The 24,128-nt window shown below is 40.3% G+C and overlaps 3 protein-coding genes across 3 annotated transcripts in view; 2 read left to right on the top strand and 1 right to left on the bottom strand.

Moving 5' to 3' along the window:
- The window catches only part of LOC126556283 (histone H1-like), a 591,209-nt gene that overhangs the window by 43,304 nt on the left and 523,777 nt on the right, over positions 1 to 24,128 (bottom strand). The gene's annotated exons all lie outside the window — the stretch shown is intronic.
- The window catches only part of LOC126556056 (rab11 family-interacting protein 4B), a 314,228-nt gene that overhangs the window by 178,402 nt on the left and 111,698 nt on the right, over positions 1 to 24,128 (top strand). The window lies entirely within an intron of this gene.
- LOC126555970 (protein Fe65 homolog) lies at positions 286 to 19,616 on the top strand. The gene is made up of 13 exons (XM_050211121.1): positions 286 to 342; positions 9,813 to 9,983; positions 15,313 to 15,544; positions 15,626 to 15,954; positions 16,025 to 16,334; positions 16,411 to 16,600; positions 16,674 to 16,801; positions 17,580 to 17,678; positions 17,838 to 17,968; positions 18,038 to 18,237; positions 18,313 to 18,495; positions 19,146 to 19,313; positions 19,398 to 19,616. Exons 2-12 carry the CDS (start codon positions 9,839 to 9,841, stop codon positions 19,290 to 19,292), a joined length of 2,094 nt encoding a protein of 697 aa, XP_050067078.1. The 5' UTR covers positions 286 to 342; positions 9,813 to 9,838; the 3' UTR covers positions 19,293 to 19,313; positions 19,398 to 19,616.

Here is a 24,128-nt window from a genome sequence, read left to right as displayed (position 1 = left end):
CGAATGACTGTAAATTATTGATGTACAAAAAATGTAGCGTGAAGAATTGTTTACTTTTTTGAGTGCATTTCGGCGTACGCGACCACTGTGCGATTTGTTGTAACGCTGTCAACTCGCTTGAAGTTTGAGCTTTACAATTTTATTGCAATTTCAAAGCAGCTGCTGGAATGATTGGAAGGGTACACGTGGGATCTGATGCGTTTTTATTTCATAAGTTAGTCTACACTTTATATGCACTTTAATAACCATTTTAACTATTAATTATTTTTCCTTTTTTTCCCTTCCAGGAATGCAACAAAACCCATTAACAATTTACAACATTTGACAAATTAAAGATAGATGGTAAGTAATAGCTACTAAGCTATGTGCGCACAGAAAGTATCCATCTTTCTTTTTCCAATCCCACTAGAACGTCTCAGCCCGATTTCGCTAAAATAAGTATATATTTTTGGGGGTCCGGTTGACTGAGGTGGTTGTTGGAGCGTTTTAATAACCTTTAAAATATGAGGCTTGAATAAAATTAAATGGATTTCCACAATGTACGGACGAGCAGTGCGCGTACAAGTAAACAAATTTGCAAAACTTCGAAGCAAGGACGAAAATCGAATTCCTGATGAAACTCGATGAAAGTATGAAATAGTTCATTGATTGAGCTACATGCAAAGTTAAAGTTTCATTTGCATCCTGCAACTTTCGTAACAAAGTTGAGGAATATAACAAAGTACCACTAGAAGGACAGCATGCACGTACCATAAAATATTTGCAACACACAATGGCGCTTTCGCTGAAGAAGATGTTTTTTTTTTGCTTAAGGGACATACGGAAGGGTCATACATGAAATATTCACTTCAAAAGCGCACAACATTTCACACATCGAAAGGGGCTTGCGCGAAAGCGTAACATTCTATTACGTTCGGTTACTGTCGACTCAATGTGTAAGACGAAAAAAAAAAAATCACCGACCGTTCGAAGACGACAATATAAAAAAAGGATACATTTGCACAAACTTCACAGCAAAATAACATTCACTTCGGTGCCTGTGTTGGGGGTTCCTGCAAGGCGACCGTGAACAAGCGGAAAAAAGACGGAACCTTCGCATATAAACATCAATGAGTCAGGTAATAAAACCTCATGTACACAAGAAACATCGTAATGCTTGGAGTCGTTACGAAGTACAAATATTTTTATTGCTGCGAAGCTGGCTGCGCAGAGCAGAGCGTGGATTTTTTCTGCTTATTTGTGGCATTGAGTAATGGGTCACCAGATCTTATATGGTAGTACAAGGTTGTATTAATTTATAAGTAAATGTTTGCTTACGACGCTGGAGGGAAACAGTCCTGGAGGACGTAATGAAAGGAGCAGTAAAACTAAAGCATATGCTAGGGAGGACACAAGAGAATGCAATGTTTCAAGTGAAAATTAGTCGAGGGAGAGAATGCATGATAAACTAGAACGAAAACCGACATACTTTTACGGCGTTTGATGAGTGGTCCAATAACATTCTCAGCATGTCTCACCGTGAGAGGTCGATTTGTCTAGGAATGACATCTTTGAGAGATCTTGATGTTGCAAATGAAGGTTAAAAGCAAAAGCAAATGCTTTGAAATTGATACCATTAGCTAGCACATTCCGAAGACTTTACAAGTGCCTTATCACAAGGTTCAAGCTGATTGTATTAGAGTTGTGATGTGATGTTCGCATGGAGCCCTGGCGGATCGATTTCAGACATTAGGGCGCCAATGCAAAGCTACGCTTTTCTCTCGCCCCCAGCCCGCAACCACCATCATCAGCTTTACGCTCTGATGTGGCCGGCAAAGTTCTTGGACCGCACAGCGTTCAAGGTCATTTTGTATCGGTCGGGATTCCAAACATCGATCGTGCAGCGGCATGGTGTCGCGTGGGTGATAGCGCCCGGTCGGATGGAAATGAACACGAGTGACCCAACAGCAAACGGTGCGAAAGGTGATAGACACGAAGGTGAAGGATAAAACGGTTCGCTATTTTCCCTAGATGCGATATTCTACTGCACGTGGGAGCGAATGGTGACCTTCAGTGGTCCGGCATGGCATGCGTTGGTACAGCGATGCGTCAGCGATATGAGCTAGCTAGTGGGAATAGAAACAAAGAAAGCAAAACACAATCATTAACTTTTATTATCGGCTATTTGTCAATGTTGCCTTAATGTTGCTTTATGGAGATGCGGAGAAAATATGTTTTATAAAAGAGTTTCATAAGATTTGAATACTTCAAAAAAAAAAAAAATTTCGGAAGAATCTGTTAATGAATGATATTTTAATTTAATTTAACAGACGCTCTGTTCGGTCATACAAACCATCTGGATGATGGAGCGATTGCAGAATGATCATAATTCGCGTGTCCTAGCCAATCATCCGAATAATCAACTGCCATCTGCACCAGTTGTTGACCAACAATACACCTTGTTATTGGCATCCTTCATGATGAATTGTTTGCCAGCATATGCCAACCAAGTAGCAGCGTTCCGATGGATGTGCATTGATGTGCAATGTGTAGCCGTTTTTGGCAACAGTTCAAGTTGGTCAATGGTCGGCATCATATTTTATGCTACTCGTCTATCGTATTCATTGTCCACAAGGCCCATTTACCTCAATTCGGCTTCAAAAATGTACAACTTTCGCTAAGTGTTCACTGGACACATCGATACCTTCACGAGTGCTTCAAAAAGTTTTGTCCACTTGCGATGAGATGATGGCGATTCGCTAGATTTTCAATTATTGATGGCAGTTATGTTCTAGTGAATATTGTGTCTCTTTTGTCCGGCTCGAAAATAACCACATAATAAACTTGTGGATATCATAGCAAACGAGAGGTAAGCTATCCTTTGTTTGCCCTTTATTTCGTTCAATAGGACACGTAGGACATATGTTTGCACTTGATGATGATCTTTTTTATTGAAAAAAAAAACAAGAATTTATTTTCCGTTGCATATGTGTGTTGAAATCGAACAGAAAATGATAAAAAAGGGTAAGAGAAACATACACGTAACATCATATTCCGCTAAAAGTATACCATTTGAAGCGTGGTGAAAATTTTATTGTTAAAAATGTCTCACTTAGGACGATTTTATCGAAACTCTTCAACAACAACAAAAAAAGGATGAATAAAATTCGCTATCGGTGTGTCAATGTTGAGGTTGACTTTCGTTCGTGTCGGGTTTGTGTTTTGGCCCGCTCTTCGTTACATTATTTCGGTATTGATTTTTGTATTCATCTCATTTTATCCGAGCATTTTGCAAATTCTCACGTTCCTCTGTATGCTGCACAGCACCCGGCACAGCACCTGTACAGCACCGTTGTTGCTGTCCAACAAATGGAAAAGAAAAAGTGGCAATGATCACGACAACGACAAAACTTCAAAATTGTGAAAAGTTTCGCCCGTTTCCGGCAAGGAACGCAATGTAATATGTATAACATTGACTTTTTTTTATTCATGATTTTCCTTTCCGGAGACTGATTCGAGGCGAACTATGATTGGACCGGGCTGAACTCTGGTCAAAGCCAATTACTTGGAAAGCATATTATGACAATTATGCTTTCCAACGTGAGATTCCAAATAGGAATCATATTTAGTAATGATTGGGGAACACAATTTTTCCATTGACAGGACTAAATATTCAGCAATTCCAGATAAGACAAAAATAAGTTAACGCAGAAATGGTAGGCCAAAATCTGCTAAGGCTGTAGTAACACAGGAAGAAGCCATGATCTATATGTATATTTGCTCCGAGCTGGTAAGGTGCCTCGAATCCCAGAAAGAAACTTCCTTCCCGCTCAGCAAATTCAATATGATAAGGGAGTAACTTCCATTCTACTTGGGGTCTACGAGGGCGTGTTCCTAAATCCGGCACTGGTCAAAATCATAATGTTTAAAATGAACTTCCCTGTTCTGGGCATATTGGAAACCTTTTTCTTCTTATGGGCAACGTGCACAAAGTGTCATATTCGGGACTGGGAAGATGCGAAGATTCAATCACTAGAAAAGATTCGAATCGGATTGTATCCTAGTTGACGGATTCGATTAGGCATCAGGTTTGATTGGAGTTTCGATTGAGAATTTTGCTCCGATTCGATTCGCTAGTAATTCTATCTGATTCCGATACGATTGGGAGTCTATACGATTGTGATTCTTTAGCTTATTAGATAGAATTGGAGGTGAAATATCGAAATAAATAAACATGGAATGGAAAGTGGAAATTTCTGTTATACTTTTTGCTGAAGCGGAACTGCCGCGGCAATGTAATAAACAAGCGGCGGATCGATGACATATGAGGATATGATGGTAATTCTTACCTCTTACCCCCACACAGGTTTGAGAAGGACGGAATTATCTTTACGATATTTTTACTCTAATTGTATAATATAAAAAAATAATAATAAACCGTAAGTGGGGGCGTCGAAGAGCATTTCGAGGAATCCAACAAGCCATCAACATATCTGATAAGACCAACACAATTCCACCGAGGAAGAAATGAGCCTTACTTCACGACAATGGTATTTCATGGTATCTTTTACGTAGCGTTCCAACGACCGAGGATTGGGACTGATTCAACCACGTTTAAGAACACCGCTGCGACATGCATATGGCCAGTTCTTCTAACGCCAACTGGTGGATTAGGGCACTACCTTCCGAAGCAGGGAAATCCATATCTGCGAACCCGGCTACATACAACCATCATTGTATGAATTCCGTTGTGAACTTCCAGACCGTGAACACTCAATGAACCTGAATGGCATCAATCTGTCCACTTATGCGCGCGCGTGTCTCAAACTTGCGTTGTCTCTTTCTTTTGTATATTTTTTTGTAAATTAAAAATACACAAAAAAATCTTGTCTTCATCATCTAGTTCATGATGACAAGTGCAGTTACACAACACAGAGTGACATGGACATCTACACATATTTAACGTTACGCAGTTTATCTGACATACACAGCACACCTACGCTTGAACTCCTGTAAGCTGCTCGCGTTTTTCCTTTGAAATACAAAGAGTTCCTAGCATTATGAGATAGTAAGTTTGGGACTCTGGCCTCACCAGCTCTGCGTGTACAGTACCTGTGAACTTCAGATCCCCGCACTATTCTCTCTCCCAGATACACTGGCACTAGGTTATTCAAAAGTCAATATACAAATGTCATGGTCTGATACAGAATCCTTTGCTCAACAGACATCCATTGCAGGATATCCAGCATAACAACGGACGATGCACGTCGACCACATCCCAAAATCAGCCTCATAATACGATTTTGCAACCGTTGAAGCAGAATAATTTGCCCCTTATTGCCGAGAAACAAAATGGACGAGCAGAAATCAAAGTGTGGGAATATTAGTGATTTGTAGAGGTCCAAGAACGCTTCCTTGCGGAATTCCAAGGGTGTTTTCTACAGCCTCTGATTTAGAGTTTCCAAAAAAAGTTTTTTGAGTTCTATCTTTTAAATAACTTTCGAACCAATTGAGCTCCCTCCCCACAATACCAAAACGTTTTAGTGTTCACAATAATAACGGTCTTGATATTGTCTCAAATGCTCGTTTTAGATCCAAAAAGACAGCAATTATAGTCTCCTTTCGTTCCATCAATAGTTTCCATCTCGCCACATGACGGAATCGGATTCTGAGATTCGATTCCCAAAAGCGATGTGGATTCGAAGATCAGAAACTCTCCATTGAGATTCGCTTTTCCCAACAATACTGTTGTGTGTGTGTGTGTGACCTTTCGCAAAGGTATTAATACAATAGTCACTGTGCGGACTTTACCTGTTATTCACAAAAAAAAAAACCTATTTGCTCACGTCAAAATTGGCATAAATGTGAAGTAGTACCGTACCGAGAATAGTACATGTAAACTGATTCTCCAGTGCTTTTTCTTCAGCAGAACAAACATGTTCGAGTGCTCGAACGGTCAGAACGTGAGTAACTTTACATGTTTTTTTTTCTGCATTAGTAGTGAGCTTCATTCGGGCGGTCTCTCAGTCTACACGTACAGTGCATAAAATGCTCTCATAAAAAGTTCGCCAGAGCGAACCGCCAGGCAAAGGAATACGGCTACTAAACATAAATCATACCCCAGAGGAACACGAATAGCACTGTGGCAATGGTGAAGCTGCTTGTGTCAGTGGAAAAACCCCCGACGAACTGCAACAATATTTTCTCTCGAGCATCCCATACACTGCACACCTGGAACCGGGTGAGGGTGGGGGGGGGGGAGAGTGGTTTCGGCTTTCGTTGCATTTGTAGAGAAGGATTAGTAAGCAGACTCATCATAAACCATCCCGAAGCATTCACCGAGAGTGCACTAAATTTGCAGAAGGTTTGGTGAAAAATTGAGAACAGAATGAATCATAGAGTGCCATGGCGAAGAACCGGTCGCCAAAATAGAATGGAGCATGCACCGAAAATTTCCCCCAAAGGAGAGCTTTTGCGAAACGATCCGAGAGAATTGCAAAACTGACTAAACAAAGAGAAACGTGCAAGCAAAAAGGGACACATTAGTCGCATCGTGGCGTTTAGGGCAAGACACTGAGAATCGTTCAGGGCGTATCAGTAACGGCCCTATCGGCCAAGGATAGCTGTGTCATGTTTATTAGTGCATAAACTTAAGCCGGCCCGGAGCACAATATATGTGTCAGCTGTGATCGCTATGGTGTTGTGATTTTAAACTAACAACCTACAACTGCGCCGTGCAGAACTTGCACTCATCCCTTTCCTAACGGGATGCCTTTTTTGTTAGCACCAGTGCCCGACGTTACTATTGGCCGGCACTTCTAGTGCTTCTTGGTCGTAGCGTAAATTTGCTTCGAGATGATGCTATCGCAGGGCCGCAGACGCCGGTTTGTCTGGACCACGATGAGTCACCGCCGGAAGTAGACGTCGTCGTCGGCCGGTGGAATAGTGTGTTGACAGCGAAGAACATGGGAGATGATTTTCCTGCAGTTTAGTTCGTTCCTGTCGGTTCGTGCGCGAAGGTGTGTCGCTGCTGGACGACTTTTATGGCTTTGTGCGTTGAAAAGAAAAAGTGAACCTCAGTATCTGATTAGCTGTAGCCAAAACACGAATCACGGAATCACTGGGCCGATACCTGTTTGTGCTACAATTTGTACCGAAGCCATGCCGTTGATTTACGCAGAGATTTTCGGTGACTCACTTCAAGGCAACGGTGGCTCCTCATCGAGTCAAGCAACGCAGCTGTAAATCGATACAAAGGATTAAGATTCAGACAAATGAGTGCAGTGCAGTGTGTTTTAACCATTGTTGAACGATACGTCGCATGAATATGTGTGGCAAGATACTGTAAAACGTAGCCAAATCTAAGCCGAGTTTCGATCATATTACCGAAGCAGTTGATCCCAGCATTAACGTGATTTTTGGATCAGGTTCCGTACGGTGATTTTGAAACCCCGTTGGACAAAGTGGCGTACTTTGGGCATCGGTTGCAGTACCGAACTGCACTGCTGTCGTTGTGTTTGCTTATAAACACAATCAATAGTGTGCTACTCGATGTGCTGATTCGATTAAATCTGCTTACTACTGGCCTGATACTGACGATCAAAATAGGTACCGACTCCATGTACACGATGGGATTGAAAGGAACCAACATTTTCATAGGTTAGTTGCGACGTGCATATTTTAAGCACATTAAAAAATGACTGTACTATTTGTTTTACAAATATTCCTTAAAGTATTCTATAGGTGCTAGCCTACATTTTTCATACCGCTGGATTCTTCTGGGACCTATTTTTTCCAATTGCATCTTGGACCTGGAACAAGTCACGTGCATAGGCAAACGATGTTCACATCGAAAGTGTAGAGAGACTACCGCTTTCTTTTCTCGTCTTATTTCACACATATGACTATTCCTGTTGCACATACGGTGGTTGTTGTATTCGGGTCCCTTTGTGTTTGCAACTGCACGTGCAATGATGATGCACACGTTATTGTTTGTTTCGTTCTTTTCATTTCGTCCCGGAAAGATCCTTGAAACGGATGAACAAAGAGCATAATTTGAAATTGTGCTCGTTTCATTGCACAAAGAACAATGCAGTGTGGTAGCATAAAAGCTTGCACGAAGCACATGTGATGAAAGTAGTTCGAAAGGATAGTTTAACGAAATCTTCATCGATTGTGAACGTTCTTTAGGTGTAACGAAAGATAGGTTTTGAGGATGAAGTTCAATTTGCTATTAAGAGTGAGACTTTTATCCTTTATCTAGCTTTAATCAGCACAATAGATAAGTTCGTGCGGTTTTAGTAAAAGCGTCATAAATTATTCAATTTTACTTTCGCGCAATCTTGCAACACTGCCATTTTGAAGTATCATATTCAGGCTTTCTTTTCCCCGAAAGCTGTCATTTTCCTGGGGTGTAAGTAAAGCAGTTTCCATGAACTTCTTTTGCGGGGAGTTCTGCTTCATTACTACTGCATGAACAATTCGGCTACCGAAAGTCATCATATATTGGTGAAAGTTTATGATGGCCATGCTCTATAAGAAACAACTTGTCAAAAGTGTTTTGCGCTGTTCAAAAGTGGCAATTTTTTGGGGTACTAAGAATAGCCTTCGGATTCCTTAAAATATGAACAAAGAGAATTTCAAGGTAACGGTGGTTGAAGAACCAGCCATTTGCCAACGTTTAAAACTATGGGGATGATCCGCAAGATAGGACATTGGGTCCCGTAGGAATTGCTTTGTGCTTTGCTTGACGTAGTGTAAGATACCTAAAATGAAACGAATAAGTAGAGAAATTAAGGGTCCGGGAGCAATCTCCCGACTTTGTACGATTCCAATTCCAAGTAGCTTCCAGTAGAAAAGAGTTCTTCTATGAGGAAACGGAAAGGAAATTCTTCTTATTATAAGTATAAGGATATATTATTGAGTTGCTTTTTGAGGTATTGAATATTGTTAAGAGGAACCATTCTACTAATGAACGGAAAATTAAGCAATGCATAAGCCAAAAAACCTAACTATATTTTGTTCCTTTTCGTATGCCTTTTGAGCATTGAAGATCGATAATGATCTTGCGATAATGAGACAGTTAAAATTTACTATCGTCTCGTCCCGTCCCGTATCGTCCCGTAGGAAATGAAGCTAAGGGATCTTCGACACCCGTATCGAATATTCAAGAAAAACTCTACCATATGTGGCAGCACCGGTTAAAAAATACCTAAAAACGCTTAAATGGAATGCCCTACCCTGCAATGTCTTCTGATTGTCATCTTTTCCGATCGATGCCTAGCTGAGCAGCACTTCTCCAATTTTGGATCGATAAATGCATAGCACCGAAATAATCCTCCTTTTTTTCTAGATGGGATCCGTAATTTGCTAAAAAAGATGGGAAAAAGTAATAAACAACGATAGAAAATACTTTGGAAATAGAAAGAGTTATCAATTCTTCACAATAAAGCTTAAAAAGCTCTGCAAACATCCGCACGAACTTATTTATAGTGCTAATAGTACCTTGAATTGTTATTACAACGGCAATTGAATTATAAAAACGCACGAAAATTATTTTATGGATGCTGAATTTAACGAAGTATTCTTACATATTTCAAAACATTCAACATAAAACTCTTGAGGGCTCAGAGCCGAAAAGGAAATATTTCATTTAAGAAAATCAAAGAACTATTTCTAGCTATTATAAAATAAAAATGTCAAAAAAGCAGTTGATGCTTGGAATCATTATAAAATAAAAAAATTATGTTCAGTCCTATCTAATGGGATTGATCCCAATCAATTGTACGAACAAAACAGCTAATTCGATTTATATCTTTCCCCTCTCGTTTCAGGTAAGGCGCGGCTCGTTAGTATTTGAATGTTGTCAGGTGATATTTTGATCCGTCAACCATTGAGTGTGGCCTTGCTGCCGCCACCCTCATTAATAGAGTTTTGTAAAATTATGGCGGCGATTGCAACGCTAGCCAATCAGCAAAATATCGACGATGATGACATTTTCCTAGGTAAATTTTTGTGATTGTGATAGCAAAAAAGCGTTCCCTGCCTTCGTTTGATTGTCTCACCGTTGTAAGCACTGTTGCTGTAAAATGCTTCATTTTTTTGATTTTTTTTTTGCATATTTGCTTCCCCTGTGCAGTTTGTAAATGCTTTGCTGAAGCCGTAAATGTCCAAAAAAGGTTTCTTTCGCTAATAAGGCTAAGGATAAGCTATTTCAATGTTTGGACTTTGTGTTCATAGTTGCTACTGATCAAGATATGCGCTGGTCAATGTACAAATATGTGTGTGTGTATATGTTTTGTGTAATTTATTGTGAAATGAAAATAGGAGGTACTTCTCTAATTTAACCTCGACAAGACAAGACATTATTGTCCCAAGTCTTTAGCCAATGTAAGTGAGGAAATGTACATGCAATGAGTTGTGATGTATCGAAATGTTCGTAAATTTAATCAATTTGTTTGCCTGTCTTAGTTATCCTACTATCGAATTGGGTCACAAAAGCAGCAATCAGAATTAGATGTAGTCTTCTGCTCTTATTCGGACAGGGTATAAAAGCACGTCCACCGAACCATTCCGCCCGTTCTCGGCGATGATTCAGTCGAAAGTCCATTTTCGCATAGTGCGCTTTCTTCACATAACACTTAACCCAAAAACTGGGTGCGTTTTCCACCGTTCGGTTAGACTACGAACGGTGGCCGCAAGTGTTTACATGCCCATGAACACATCTGTACAACGAGCATGACAAGCTTTAACCATTCGCAGCCCACAATAGGGGGTTCTGGCCCCTTCTGCTGGGTGGATTATTAGATTAGAGCAGAATTAGTTTTATGGTGTTTATTTTTGGCTCGTGAAAATGCTCGCTTTTATTGCATTTTAATTTATTTATTCCCTTGGCCAAGTGAATGTCCTAACGAAGGACTAGCCGAGTCGTAAAGTAAATCGTGCAAGATGGTGTACCGAGTGGCAGCCTTGCTTGACCACAAAACGGTGCGATCCGGGTTGACCTTAATGCTATGGGGTGACTGATGAGGTTTAAGCGATTGTACTGTGGTAGAACAGCCACAAATCGGTTGCAATGAAATGGAGGTTTGCTAGCAGAACTCTCTGGAAAATAGTTGGCATACCGCAGAAAGGTGGCAGTTGCATATAGCTTTGGAAGGATACAAAAAAGCTTCTTCTAAGTCTATTTTCTAGGATTTTTCAAGATTTACAGTATTTGTGTTATTTTTGCTTATTTTTGGAAAAAATCTTGAGCTTTAAGTTAAATTATCCGATTTTTCATCGTTGGTTTAAACAAACCTCAAGACTAATGTGCTTTACTCTACCCGGTAAGACGTGTTCTTACAAGTTTTGGTAGCAAAAATATTGACTGGTTGTAAGCTAAATATTGAACTGTAATAACTTCCTATCCCTGTCTTTTTGAATAGTCCAATTCTTACAAATGAACCGAACTTTGGTGACAAATGATAGATTTTTATTCGAACAAACAATCTCTAATCAGCTAATTATGTTCCTCGATAAACTCACTAGTGGCTGGGTAATGTCTCATCATCACTCACAATAAAGAAAAAAAGGAGTGTGGATGGCACTATTAGCAGCATAACGTACAGTCTTACGTACAGCGAACGGTGACACTATTGCTCGTTAGCCCCAATCCCACAGCACCACACCGACGCACAGAATCGTTCATCATCTCTACCATTATTAGTCGCCTGGCTGACTCCGTACATTAATATCCGCGCAACCTGTTCCCCAGAAAAGACCGTTTGTTCTTATCGTTACGGTGTTGAAGTTGCACCAGACTGAACTTTGGTCATTACCGGTCGTAAATTAGTGTCTCCAAGCCTTGAACTTTAGCAGATTTTATTGCAGGAACTACTGCACGTTGGCGTTTGCATGGGAGCACATATAAAATGCAATCAATGGGAAATGAGATATGTTATACATCACAAAATGGCAAACTGGTCCATGATGGCAGCTGATCCATAAAAGAATACCTTTCCTCGCGTCCGTAACCGATGCAGAAACATTTCCCGAACGCCAACCGCTTACGTTCTGTTTGCAACAAACGTTACAACTTAAAATTCATACCGTTTTGCAAATCCTGTGCCCGGTGGTGGTGTGTTACGGTGTGGCAGTTTTCCAATTGAGCAAACAGTTTTCCCCTCTCCCGTTCCAAGAACACGTTCACCACGTTCGTTCCAGTTTATTCCGTTTTATCATTTGGGCCGAAGATCCGGGGAAAAAAATCCGCAAAAACTTGACAAGCCTGGCAGGTTTGCGATCGCTATCGTCAAAAGCCTTCCTCCCGTAGTCAACCGATTTGTAGTCGGTCCGTCAGACAACCCCACTAGGAAGGTAGGAGCCGCGAAACGACGATTTGACTGCCACACTTTTATGATTCAGATTTCATTACACGTGCGTCACTTTTATGACGCCTGACGCCTGTTGTCGGGGCCTGCGAGAAATTGCTGCTGGCAAGTTTGTTTTTTTTTTTAGTCCGGCATCCACGTTTCAGGTGAACGTGCCGGGGTGGCGGCGATATTCCTTCGCCGGCAATATTAAGCCTAACCTGATGCAGGGCCAAAACTGATCGCGTTGTGTGTGTGCAACATGGCACACGAAGTCTTGCGGGACAGAATGGTCCCCTGCCACATTGCCTTCCTTTGCTGGTGACCTTTGCAAAGAGAAAGAATCAGGTTCACGTACGTAGTATGTTCAAATGCCTCCGAGGGCCGTCGTCTCACAAGCACCTGAGTGCGAGTGGTTGGAAAATTGATCCGTTTTTCCACGCTCGGGTAGCTTTCTTGTGGTGCGGTTGGGGGGCAAATGCAAGCTGGCGAGAAAATCGATCAACAGCCAGTTGTTTGGAAATTTTTATAGCGAGATACAGAATTAACAAGCAAGACTCACGCTTTCCTTGCAACTTAATGGTGACTTAATCTGAGACAAGCGTTTAAGGAACACTGGACGCAGCAAATTAAGCACACAGAATGAAGAAAGTAATTTATGCATTTGCTCACGTAATAGTTCTAGATGAGTAGAATAGCAAAAAAAAAAAACATTAAACACATTAAAACGTAAGTAACTTAGTCACGGGCTTAATTTTGAAACAAAAATATAGCACTAGAAATACCAATGGTATAATAATATTAAGTTTTTTCGGTGTAATGCTTTGTACGATTCCAATTCCAAGTAGTTCCCAGTAGAAAAGAGTTCTACTACGAGGAAACGGAATTTCTTCTTGTTATTATTGTAAAAATATATTATTGAGTTGCTTTTTGAGGTAGTCAATATTGTAAAGAGGAAACATTCTACTAATGAACGGGAAATTAAGCAATGCACAAGACAAAATACCTAAATATATTTATTTCCTTTTCGAATGCCTTTTGAGCAGTGAAGATCGATAATGATCTTGCGATAATGAGCCAGTTGCAATCTACTTTCGTCTCTTGGTAGAAGGAGTCCTTTTGGACGACGAAGAGACCGCTTCTACTATGTGTTTTCTTGATAGATAAGGATTATAGTACGTAGTATTTTAACTACAAGATTTCTTGTTATATGATGCCTGGGCGACAAATGCTTTCCAACTACCAGGCTCTCTTGGTAGATGAAACCCATTCCTATTCGAGAACTTATCATAGATGTGGTCCCTTGGACGACGTGGGCCCTCGAAAGACATTGATTTTTGGAGTAAAAGTTGCCTTCGACGGCGTCATCTTTTTATTTTCCTCTGCTTGGCTTAACGACCTCTAAGGTCATGCCGGCCATCGAAATGCTTTACTAGACTGCCGATACGACTTAGTTGGTTAGTCAGTCCCCACTACGGGAACGTGGAATGGCTCGGATGGGATTTGAAGCCCGGTCCCGCCGTTTGATGACCGGCGCCAACTGCAGTCCAACTGGTATTGAGGATTACACAGTCACATGATACTATTAAAAACTATTGGAAGATGAGTTTGAAGAATTTAGCGTGTATCTACTACTCACATAAGTATATCTGTCGCATAGTATGACCACAGCACCTAAACTGTGGATCAATGATTTACGTGTTAGCTCTTGTAAATAAAATATAATCCATCGGGTCAACTACTTTATGTCGATGACTTAAAATTGTTCCTTCCTATCTCATGTGTATCTGATTGTAACACCCTGCAAAATGTCTTAAACCATTTTAGTGTTTGGTTTAGGCTCTGCAAATTATTTGGTGTAACGTATTGATAAATGTCCTGTCCACGTCCTGTCTTTTGTTTATTCGGTGGATTCCATTAGACTTAACCGTGTGACAACTATCTGTGATCTTGGAACGGTTCTTGATGGCAAGCAGACTTGCAAAGGTCACATATACTTAACTCATTTGGGACATTAGGGACCATTTTTATATTAAAGTTTTGTTCTGCAGTCTTGTTCATTCCTCTTTGGAATACGCCTCGACGCCTTTGGAGTACTACTCTTAGAACGTATGTTGTGACAATCGAACACGTTCAGCGTTACTTTACCAGGATGGTTTTCAGATGATTTCTTGGCCGTACAAGGCTCGGGAGCCGTGATCATTGTAGAATTGCTGCTGTGCGAAATTAACAGTTCTCCTATCCCGAATTAATTTCTATATCCCTTTCAGAATCCTATCTACTAGCTTTATTCTTTCCTTCCTTTCTCGACATATTCGGTACAGTGCTGCGGAGCTATTGTGTCAGCGTCAATTTAATGTTTTTCTATTCTTTATTTGATTTTCATTTCACCTCGACCATCTTTCGTCGATTGAGGTTAAATTTTTTATAATTTGATTATTTTAGTATGACGGCTCTACGGCCGGCTTTATAATTTAATTTCGTTTTTAAATATTTTATCTTTGTTATTTGTTCATTGTGTCTTTTTCGTGTTTTGTTTCATAGGTCTGATTTTGTAAATATAAATATAAGGTAGATTTAAGCTTTGTTTACGATTTGTACAGCCGTAAATGCAAACAAATATAATTTGAAGTAAATTTAATTATTTTGAACTACAATTAATCAGCAATTTGGTTAGACCGTTCTATCGAAATATTTTTTTAAGGAAAACCTTTATCTTTAACAATTACGAACACGAATTTTGCGAGGTTTTAAACAGTTGATGAGCTTTTGCTGTAATCGTTGTGCAATAAGAGCTCACATAAACAACAATAAATCGTTTACGTTATATTGTTTAATTTTTCGGCGATACACGAAAGAATATATTTCTGTGCATTGTTGTAGCTGTCCGATTATCGCTGTATTAACATTGTTTAGAAAATGTATGTCCAAATAATTGCACTAAGCTTTTGTTTTTATTCAATTGTTTCATTCTTTCCGTTAGAAAATGGTCTTTTGAGCTACGAAAATCCCAATTATCATATGGATCCCCAGCGATTAGAACGCAATTCTCATCTGTACGAGGAGATCATTTCGGAATTGCAACAGCAGGGAACTCTCCGGCCGATCGCAGGCGTACAGAATGGTTCGCAAATGATTGGCAACAATCGCAAAGGCTACGGAGTGCTGGATCTTGGCACGATGGGTGTTGAGTTGAAGAGTGATCCAGATGCAAGGTAGATACATAACATCACGTAAACTAACCGTACGAAAAATTAATTTTTTGTCCCCGTATTCGACCCATGCTCCCCCTTTAGTTCCCCAAAGGAAAAGAAAAAGTTGCTTAGCGACACGTCACCGAACGAGTCAAAAACACAGAAAGACCAGGAACCGGAACATGGGGAAAAAACGCAAGAAATTCAACACATTCCTGGGACCTTAAATTCTGACGATCTGTACGCGTTACCGAACAAGCGGAAACAGTTGGAAGTGGGGGAAGTTCCTTCGGAGGAGGATGATGCAGACGATGAAGATCTCGACAGGGACGCACTGGACAGTGAAGAGAAGGGAAAGCGGGAAGATATCGAAGCGATTGAGGATAAGGACAAAACGAAAGATTTACCACCGGGATGGGAGAAACATGAAGGTAGGGTTTAAGATTGAATGCAAGTTTCTGGAGTTCCTTGGCTAACAGGTCCATGTTTGTTAATGTGCAGATAATGGAGGCGCTTACTACTGGCATATCAAGTCCGGTACTATTCAGCGTGAACCGCCACTTTGGCCAAAGGACGCGAGCAGTCGAGAGCTGAAAACGCCCAGCATTCCCATACCGCGAAGTATACAGAATTCCTCCTTCACTCAAGCCTTGAACAACCTGTACGGGAATCCAAAGGATGGTACCGGCGCTAGCGGCAACAGTAAATCCGCCCTATACGACAGTATGACATCGTCCGTTACCAGAAGCAGCACTAGCTCGGCACTGGATCAGGAGGACGAGCGGCGCCGCCGGGAGGACGTTGCGTTAAAGTAAGTCCGTACTTCGTGCGTTGTACGACAAATGTGCAATTACAAATGCACGTGGTGCTTCTTGTAATTTCTACAGACGACGAAGCTTCCCATTGAAATCGGACACCGATCGACCAATTCGATTTGCCGTACGTTCGCTTGGCTGGGTTGAGATTGCGGAAGAAGATCTAACACCGGAGCGATCCTCGAAAGCTGTCAACAAATGTATCGTTGATCTATCACTCGGGCGCAATGACATGCTGGACGTAGTGGGCCGTTGGGGAGATGTAAGTAGCTTTAGCCAATGCAGTTAAGCTCCCATCTGTTGTTTCTAACTGTTGTGTTATCTTCTACAACTAGGGCAAAGATTTATTCATGGACCTCGATGAAGGGGCGCTCAAGTTGATAGATCCGGAAAATTTGACAATATTAAACTCACAACCAATTCACACGATACGCGTATGGGGCGTAGGACGTGATAATGGTCGGTAAGTGTAATACGAACCATTGCCTCAGGAAAGCTTATTTAGATACAAAACAGCTACAACAAATATGGCCAACAGCAATCGTCACACACATCCATAACAATCACATTCTAGTAAAGCATTTTCGTTTATTGTTTGCTACTTTTGTATGTTTATGTTTTTCGCCCATCCTGTTCCGTATGTGTGTTTTGTTTGTTTCCTTTCCTAAATGTTTAACAAATGTTCGTCAAATCTGCTTCTGCAACTTGCTCCCAAGACGTTTTGCATCCCATTTTCCTGACACTTCTTTTTTCATCTCTCTTTATCTTCCTATCTCTGGGTCTCGTTATCGATTTTCTCCGTTTTCTATATATGTTTTTCTCTTCTGTTTGCTACGTACCGGGCATTTTATTGATGGCGACGATGATAATGGTGATGATGATGATGATGATGATGATGGTAACGATGCACGACACACTTGTATACGATAAACACTAAACACGTCTCGCGCATCTGATGTGCTGCGGACGTTTTGTCCGGTTTGCAGTGAAAGGTAAATTAATGGATCTAAGCGTATATAAGTACAGCAACGCCATCTTCTCGCAACCATATCAACTCCCCCCCGCTCGAGGGACACACCACACTTGCTAAAACGCAGCAGTATATAGCTCCCGAAAGATGCGAGACAATGTTTTTTGGGGATTGGAAGAAATCGATAGCATGTTAAAGCACTAAGTAATTCATCGCCGGTTGGTTCGCATTGTATTGTGTGTTTTGTGTTTCTTTTTCCCTTTCGTTGCAGGGACTTTGCATATGTGGCTCGAGATCGTCTTACCAGAATACACATGTGTCACGTGTTTCGCTGTGAAACCGCTGCCAGAACAATTGCAAATACGCTGAGGTAGGTACAGCAGCGTCGGAGCATTGGCGAAACATCCAATGTCCAATCACAAGTTCTAGTTGAATTATTGATTTTATTGATTACTGATTGACGTCATAGGCGTACCAATTACACATATTACGTTGGCTCTTACAACTACGAACCATTCCCTAATTTCAGAGATATTTGTAAACGAATAATGATCGAACGTTCCCTCCAACTCGATGCAAATGGATCCAGCATGAATAGTACGCGATGCGCCATACGTCCCACTGATCTACCGACTGAGAACCGACGCTGGATACGACATCGTAAGTAAAGAACGTCACTAACTAAACGTCCTTTAATGCGTTACTGGTTCTTCCATTGCCAATCCGCAGCGCAATCATTCCCTACCCCAATGGAAGAACCGAAGAAAGTATTACGGGCACAGTATGTTGGAAGTGCAGAAGTAAATCATCCGACCGGTATGGAGGTATTGAACGATGCCATCGATAAATTGACCTCCGGCACGCCACCGGAAAACTGGAACATGGTGAATGTTGCCGTAGCTCCCAGCATGATCAGCGTCAACTCGTCGGTGAGTATTGAAAGCCCATACGATTGTAATGCGATGCTTCGGTAATTACATACTATTGTTTCGATTATCCATCAGGATGCGGACGGACGTTTGTTGTGCGAATGTCGTGTGCGGTACTTAAGCTTCTTGGGTATTGGTAAGAACGTTCAGCAGTGCGCTTTCATCATGCATACTGCTCAGGACAAGTTTGTGGCTCACGTGTTCTACTGTGAGCCAACCAGTGGACCATTGTGCAAAACGATAGAAGCTGCGTGCAAGGTGAGTGTGTAGCGCTTTGTAGGGTGTCCCAATAAATCCAAGCACTTTTGTTCCTCCCTAATGAAGACTGACAATGGATCTACTTGGTTATAGTAAGTTTCGTAAGTCTTTGGATGGCCGGTGGCATGACCTAGTAAGTCGTCAAGCCAAAAAGATAAAGATCCACACCTCCAACACTTTGTGTAACACAGACCGCGTAGAATCGATCATCCAAAAGCATCTTTTAATCATGTCGTAAATGTCGTGTAGGATTCTACGTCCACTGTAACGCAATTTCCAATTTTTCACAAAATAGTTTGATTTTCACTTCTTTTTGTCTTCTTCTGCTACTTGCTTCGTACACTTGGAGGATGAGGTGATCCAGGGAATTGGATTAATTCAGGGTTAATTCCTCGCTATACTCTGATGCTTTTCCTTTTTGGTAACTGATCTAGGAACGATTGAGAATTTCTTTCCGTTTTTTTGCGGGGAAATTCTTGTCCTTTTTAAAAAAAATAAATGCACTGACACTTAATACACATACAATGAAAGATTGAAATTTAATTGTAATCGTCAGAAAAGTGCTTAGAATTTCTAGGACACCTTTTTAGATACGCTTACTGTAGAGTGGAAGAAGGATTGACCCTTTTATTGTTTTTTTTCTTTCATAGCTGCGATACCAAAAATGTTTGGATGCTCATCCAGAAGGTAGTGGCCGCTACTCGGCCGACTCGCAAACACCCGGGAAGGGAATTGGTGCGACTTTAAAAAACTTGATGAGCTCGTTCTCGCTTAAAAAGGATAAGGCCAGCTCCTGAGAACGAGCCAGATCTCTGCAGGTATGATTTACGGGTTTTGATGTTTGTCTGCGTGTGACTTATTAAATGTGTAGATAAATAATGTGCAGTCTATTTTATTTTTAGGAAATCTGGCCACTTCCTCCAGAGAGGGAAGTCATTCCGCATCGGCATCTACAGTCGCCATTGATCAGCAAGAAAATATTTGAACATCCCAACAGTCCGTAGCATTCGATGCTGCCAGTTGCCTGGCAAAAGATAAACCTAGTTAAATACAACAGCAACCAACATCGGAAGACTACCACTACTGCTACTAATAATACTACTACTACTACTGCTACTACTTATGGCAAGGGTTCGGATGTGACGATAGACGACAACCAACCGATACCGGCAAACATAAACTATGATGCCAACCAAGCTGCTACCGATATGGTGGAAGACGGTAGTGTTAAGACGCTTGATTCCGTCATGGAGGAATCATTTGGCAACTGTTCGGACGATCAATAGAACACTACTATTTTAACGCTACACAGCAACTGTGCAGAAATAGAAAGCAACGCAAAAAAAGCCCGAAAAAAAACATAAGAGACGCAAATGATAAATGCATTAACCCATTCTAATATCCAAACGTGCGTTCGCTTTAAATGCGTGCTTGTGCAAGTAACGTTCGATATAAAGCTACCTTTAGCCTCGGCACTGTACTGTAATGATGGAATTTTGGGGCAGCATTTGGCAAAACATCACCTTAGTGCACCTGTGAGCGTAGACCGCCCTGTTATAGATCATAAATCGAAAAAAAAAAAATTGAGCATCAATGGACACATTTAAAAAAGAAATTTGTGTTTGTGTTACCATAGATCTCTTGTGCGTGCGAAAAATAGACTGCTGTGCGGTCGGGTACGTGTAAGCTAGCTCATTCACTTGATTTGTTCGCACTTTCGCAGTGGTTCACGATCATTTCTCAAACTATGATCGATTTTCCGGTTGGAGTGTGATGTGTGGTTTGTAATTTTATTAACCGTGTAACTCGAGCTGGTGTAAACTCTACGAAGGTGGGAAGTTTGTCGTAGGGAATGATTGTGAGAGGGTATTTAGGGTATTATCATCCGATAGCAGGTAGTTTGCATCGTCAGTCAGGCTTCACAAGTGCTGCAACAAGCTTACACGTGCACACACGCGATGCTTATTCGTCAAGAGCTAAGCCACAATGTTAGTAGATACAGAAACGATTTCACAACGATAGGGTTTTTTTTTTTTACTTTTTAATTCCATATCAAGCATTAGTTAGGTCTTCTTGCATTTCAATATGGAAGACAAGGGAGATTTTTTTGTCTCTAGACTCAAAATCAGTACGCTTAACATTGGCCACGTTAGTGCTTATTTAATTTCTTATTTTATTTCAAAACCGATATAAACCGAATAACTTCATTTATATTATTTTTAATAAAACTGAAACTCATTAGAATAAAAACATACCATTAGTAAATCAAAACTGCCGTTCAATTTAAAGATATTCCCATGGTCGGTGTATATAAATTTGTACTATTCTATATTTTTGTAAAGGAGCAGTAGAAAGCGGAAAGGAAACATTAAGGCGTGAAGTCGCAGAAAGGAAGCACATGGAAAGAGATATTATTTAACATTTCAATGATAAACAGAAAACCAGTAGAACAAATGATTAGCAAGTATAAAATGCTGCAGTGCGCCATGTGAATCCGTTTTTACGACAAACATGATGAGGAAACGCTTGTGTAACGCCTTTTGCCTTGCGTGTACGTAAACCGATCCGTTGATTTCCCCTAAAAGAAACGTGATAGCTAAGCCGCCTCTTTGGTAACGAATAGTAGTAGCGGTGCTTACGATGCGGATAAGAAGAAAAAAAAGGAGAACGGTGACGATACTATAGATATATATGAAAATTATTTTTGCTATGTACCAGATTGCGTTCGCTTTAGAGAACTATTCTAAATAAAGGATAGGGAGGAAAAAATTAAAAGGAAAAAAGTGTTGTGCAGAGTTTGCAAAGCTAAAGTAAAATCAGGAAAACAGAATGATATCGCAGAGAAGTTTATTGTTTAGGAAAAGCCGGAATAGCATGGAGCATCTGTTAAGGTGGAAAAAGTGCAGTAGAAACCAAACCAACCAAAGGCTCGCGAATTAGATATAGCGAAAAGTTATTTGTAAAAAAAAAAGAATAACCTTGCCCCAGAATTATTTTTTTTATACGATCCATCTCCTTCACACTCTTGCATCATCTACTGCCGGCTATTGTCGGCGAAACCATATTCGTCCTTTAAGTAACGTCCCGTGAGGTGTAGTTCGATCTCTATTTAGTACACTCTGTGTTGCTCCTTCAGTACAAACCCGACCAATATGGTGCTTCAACAAAACAGACGAATTTATTTTATCCTCTCCATATCTTCATATACATTTCGATAATCTATTAGCGATCAAAATAAAAAAGAGAGCACGTTATCGTGGTTGAATTTATTTGCAAAATTGAAAATTGTATCGCAGCATCTTTGAGCATCTGTACCTCGGTATGTGAGCAGTTTTTTTTTAGTGTTAATTGCAATAGACCAGTTCAGCTAAAATTTCTTTAATTGGATCCCCTCCAATTGTACCAGATTGCATGGACCAATTGTGCTATATTCGATATACAGAGATAACCCATAAACTGTACACCGGAAACATGAATCAGGAATTTAAAATGGAACAGTAAAGGCACACAATTTGCCAGCTAGATACAAAAACAAACAAACAACCAAAACCATAACGAAAGAGAAGCTTTTCTTAGCTATATTTCTTGCTATATTTTTGTTGAAGCTTACAAGTAGCAAACACTGGATCGGGGAGGCACAGCAGCCGACACCAACAAAAAAAAATTCGGCTAAAAAGCTGAACATGCTACCAAAGAGATATAAAAAAAAAAACAAACAAAAGTAAACAAAAATGTTACAAACATGAAGCATAAGCACATAATCGATACTATAGGTAAAACCGGCTTGATGAAGCTTGCAAGAAACAATCGTGTATTACACATACAACAATGAAAGTAAGGAAAAGTAAACACAAACAAAAACATAACAACAAAGAGATGCTAAATATCATGTAACTTTGCAGATAATTTTTGTACGACTAGTTATATCGAAAAACGTAGCGAAGGAATGTTTTTTCGTTAAAGCATTTAGTGTTGATGACTCCACCGGTTTTGTCAAACAGGAACGTATTTCCGTTTACGTATGATTTGAAACAATAAATGGCTTGAACAAATTTGAACAGCACACCACAGTGTATTTGTCCATTGGCCTTCTTTTTGGATTGTATGCGTTAGAGAAATTAACAGTTGGAGGAACATTATATTTTTTCAAATTTTTGTTTTGGGTTTAGAATCTGAATTGAACAAAAAAAAAAAAAAATAATAAAAAGTTAGTGATGGCTTTGTTGCAGTTGTATATACGTGATGTGGTTTAAAGCAAAATACTTTCAGAACATGCAATTGCCATGCGAATCGCGAGCTATCCTATGCATGCATAATGAAATAGGAAAATGATACACACCAATAGAGACGATTGAAATAACGTTTAACTCGCAAACCAACGGTCCTTCTTCACAATGCAAACAAATCACAACTTAGTTTCACAGACAGGTGTTAAAGAAAGCAAACATAGAAACGACTGTTTCTTACTGTTCCTACATTAATACACGAGATTAAGCGCTTCAGAACATAAAACAGTAGACAAGAACGGCAATTGATAAAAACCAACACCGATCGTCAATTTATCTAATTTCTAATGCAGTAACGAAGCTAGGGCAGCTAGGGGTGAATAAATTCAATTCTACTTTAGCCAAAACCTCAACCAACACCCGATAAACAAATCACACTATTCAAATGCTTTGTGCAAACAGGATAGTATGGCTTTCCACTTGCGGCTTTAAAAACCAATGCCAAATAACATTAAGGCTCAAAGGCTTTACATTCGTCGTACCAACACACATGCCAGTGAAGCAAACAAAAAATGCCACAAAAAAATAACTATACCAGACCAGCTAGTGCATCGTTGTAATGAATAGTATTCAAATAATCTATAAAACCCACAGCATCATTTAAAAACAAAGCGAACAAACCAAATATCAATATACAACAACAGCTACAAATTGAACAAATCACGTCGGAAAAGCTAGATTACGAAAAGGCTTACTGTCTTTTTGGCACATTGATGTACATCGGCATTCAAGAAAATGGATGATGCACCGAGGATGCACCAGAATGTACTCCGTAACACGTGTCCAACACGATTTTAATGTGTAAAGCAAATGATGAATGATTTAAAGAGAGATCCGATCGTATGCCCATAGCGTTGAAGGAAGCAAACGATTATATGGTGCAAAGATGCAGATCAGATTAAACATATATACGTGCTATCACACCAAGCCAGCTAGTTCAGTAGAATTATGAACAACTCTCCTTCTGTGCACGTGCACAAGTAGCATGTGAAAATAAATAGATTTGTTTCAATAGTTCGGTTAGTTTGTTTGAAGCTGGCACTGTTTTTCCCTTGCCCTTGAACATAAATCGAGGGCAATCAATCAATTCAAACTCTGTTAAGGTGAATGTAAGTAGGCGCATTCGTTTCACTGTATAATTAAGCAACGGAGCGTACAAAATTGCTGCACCACTCATAGGTCCGGAGCTGCACGTATGCTACAAGCAGTCATGGTCTTGAACTTGACTTGCTGCTGGGTGCATTGCAATGTACTTCCAGCAAAAAGCTTTTCCAAATAACATTCTGCATAGTGTGCCACAGCATGTCCTACGCTTGCAGGCAATATGTAAACAACAGCACAAGAAAG

This window comes from Anopheles maculipalpis, chromosome 2RL, assembly GCF_943734695.1.
Source record: "Anopheles maculipalpis chromosome 2RL, idAnoMacuDA_375_x, whole genome shotgun sequence".
Lineage (NCBI taxonomy): Eukaryota > Metazoa > Arthropoda > Insecta > Diptera > Culicidae > Anopheles > Anopheles maculipalpis.
This window is presented reverse-complemented; position numbering and strand designations above follow the sequence as displayed.

Bases quoted from the DNA above. Each gene is read 5' to 3' on its own strand.
- LOC126555970 (XM_050211121.1), top strand. From the start codon at position 9,839: ATGTTGTCAGGTGATATTTTGATCCGTCAACCATTGAGTGTGGCCTTG. The intron at 16,335-16,410 runs GTAAGTCCGTAC...TAATTTCTACAG, and splicing joins CGGGAGGACGTTGCGTTAAA to ACGACGAAGCTTCCCATTGA. The intron at 17,969-18,037 runs GTAAGTAAAGAA...GCCAATCCGCAG, and splicing joins CCGACGCTGGATACGACATC to CGCAATCATTCCCTACCCCA.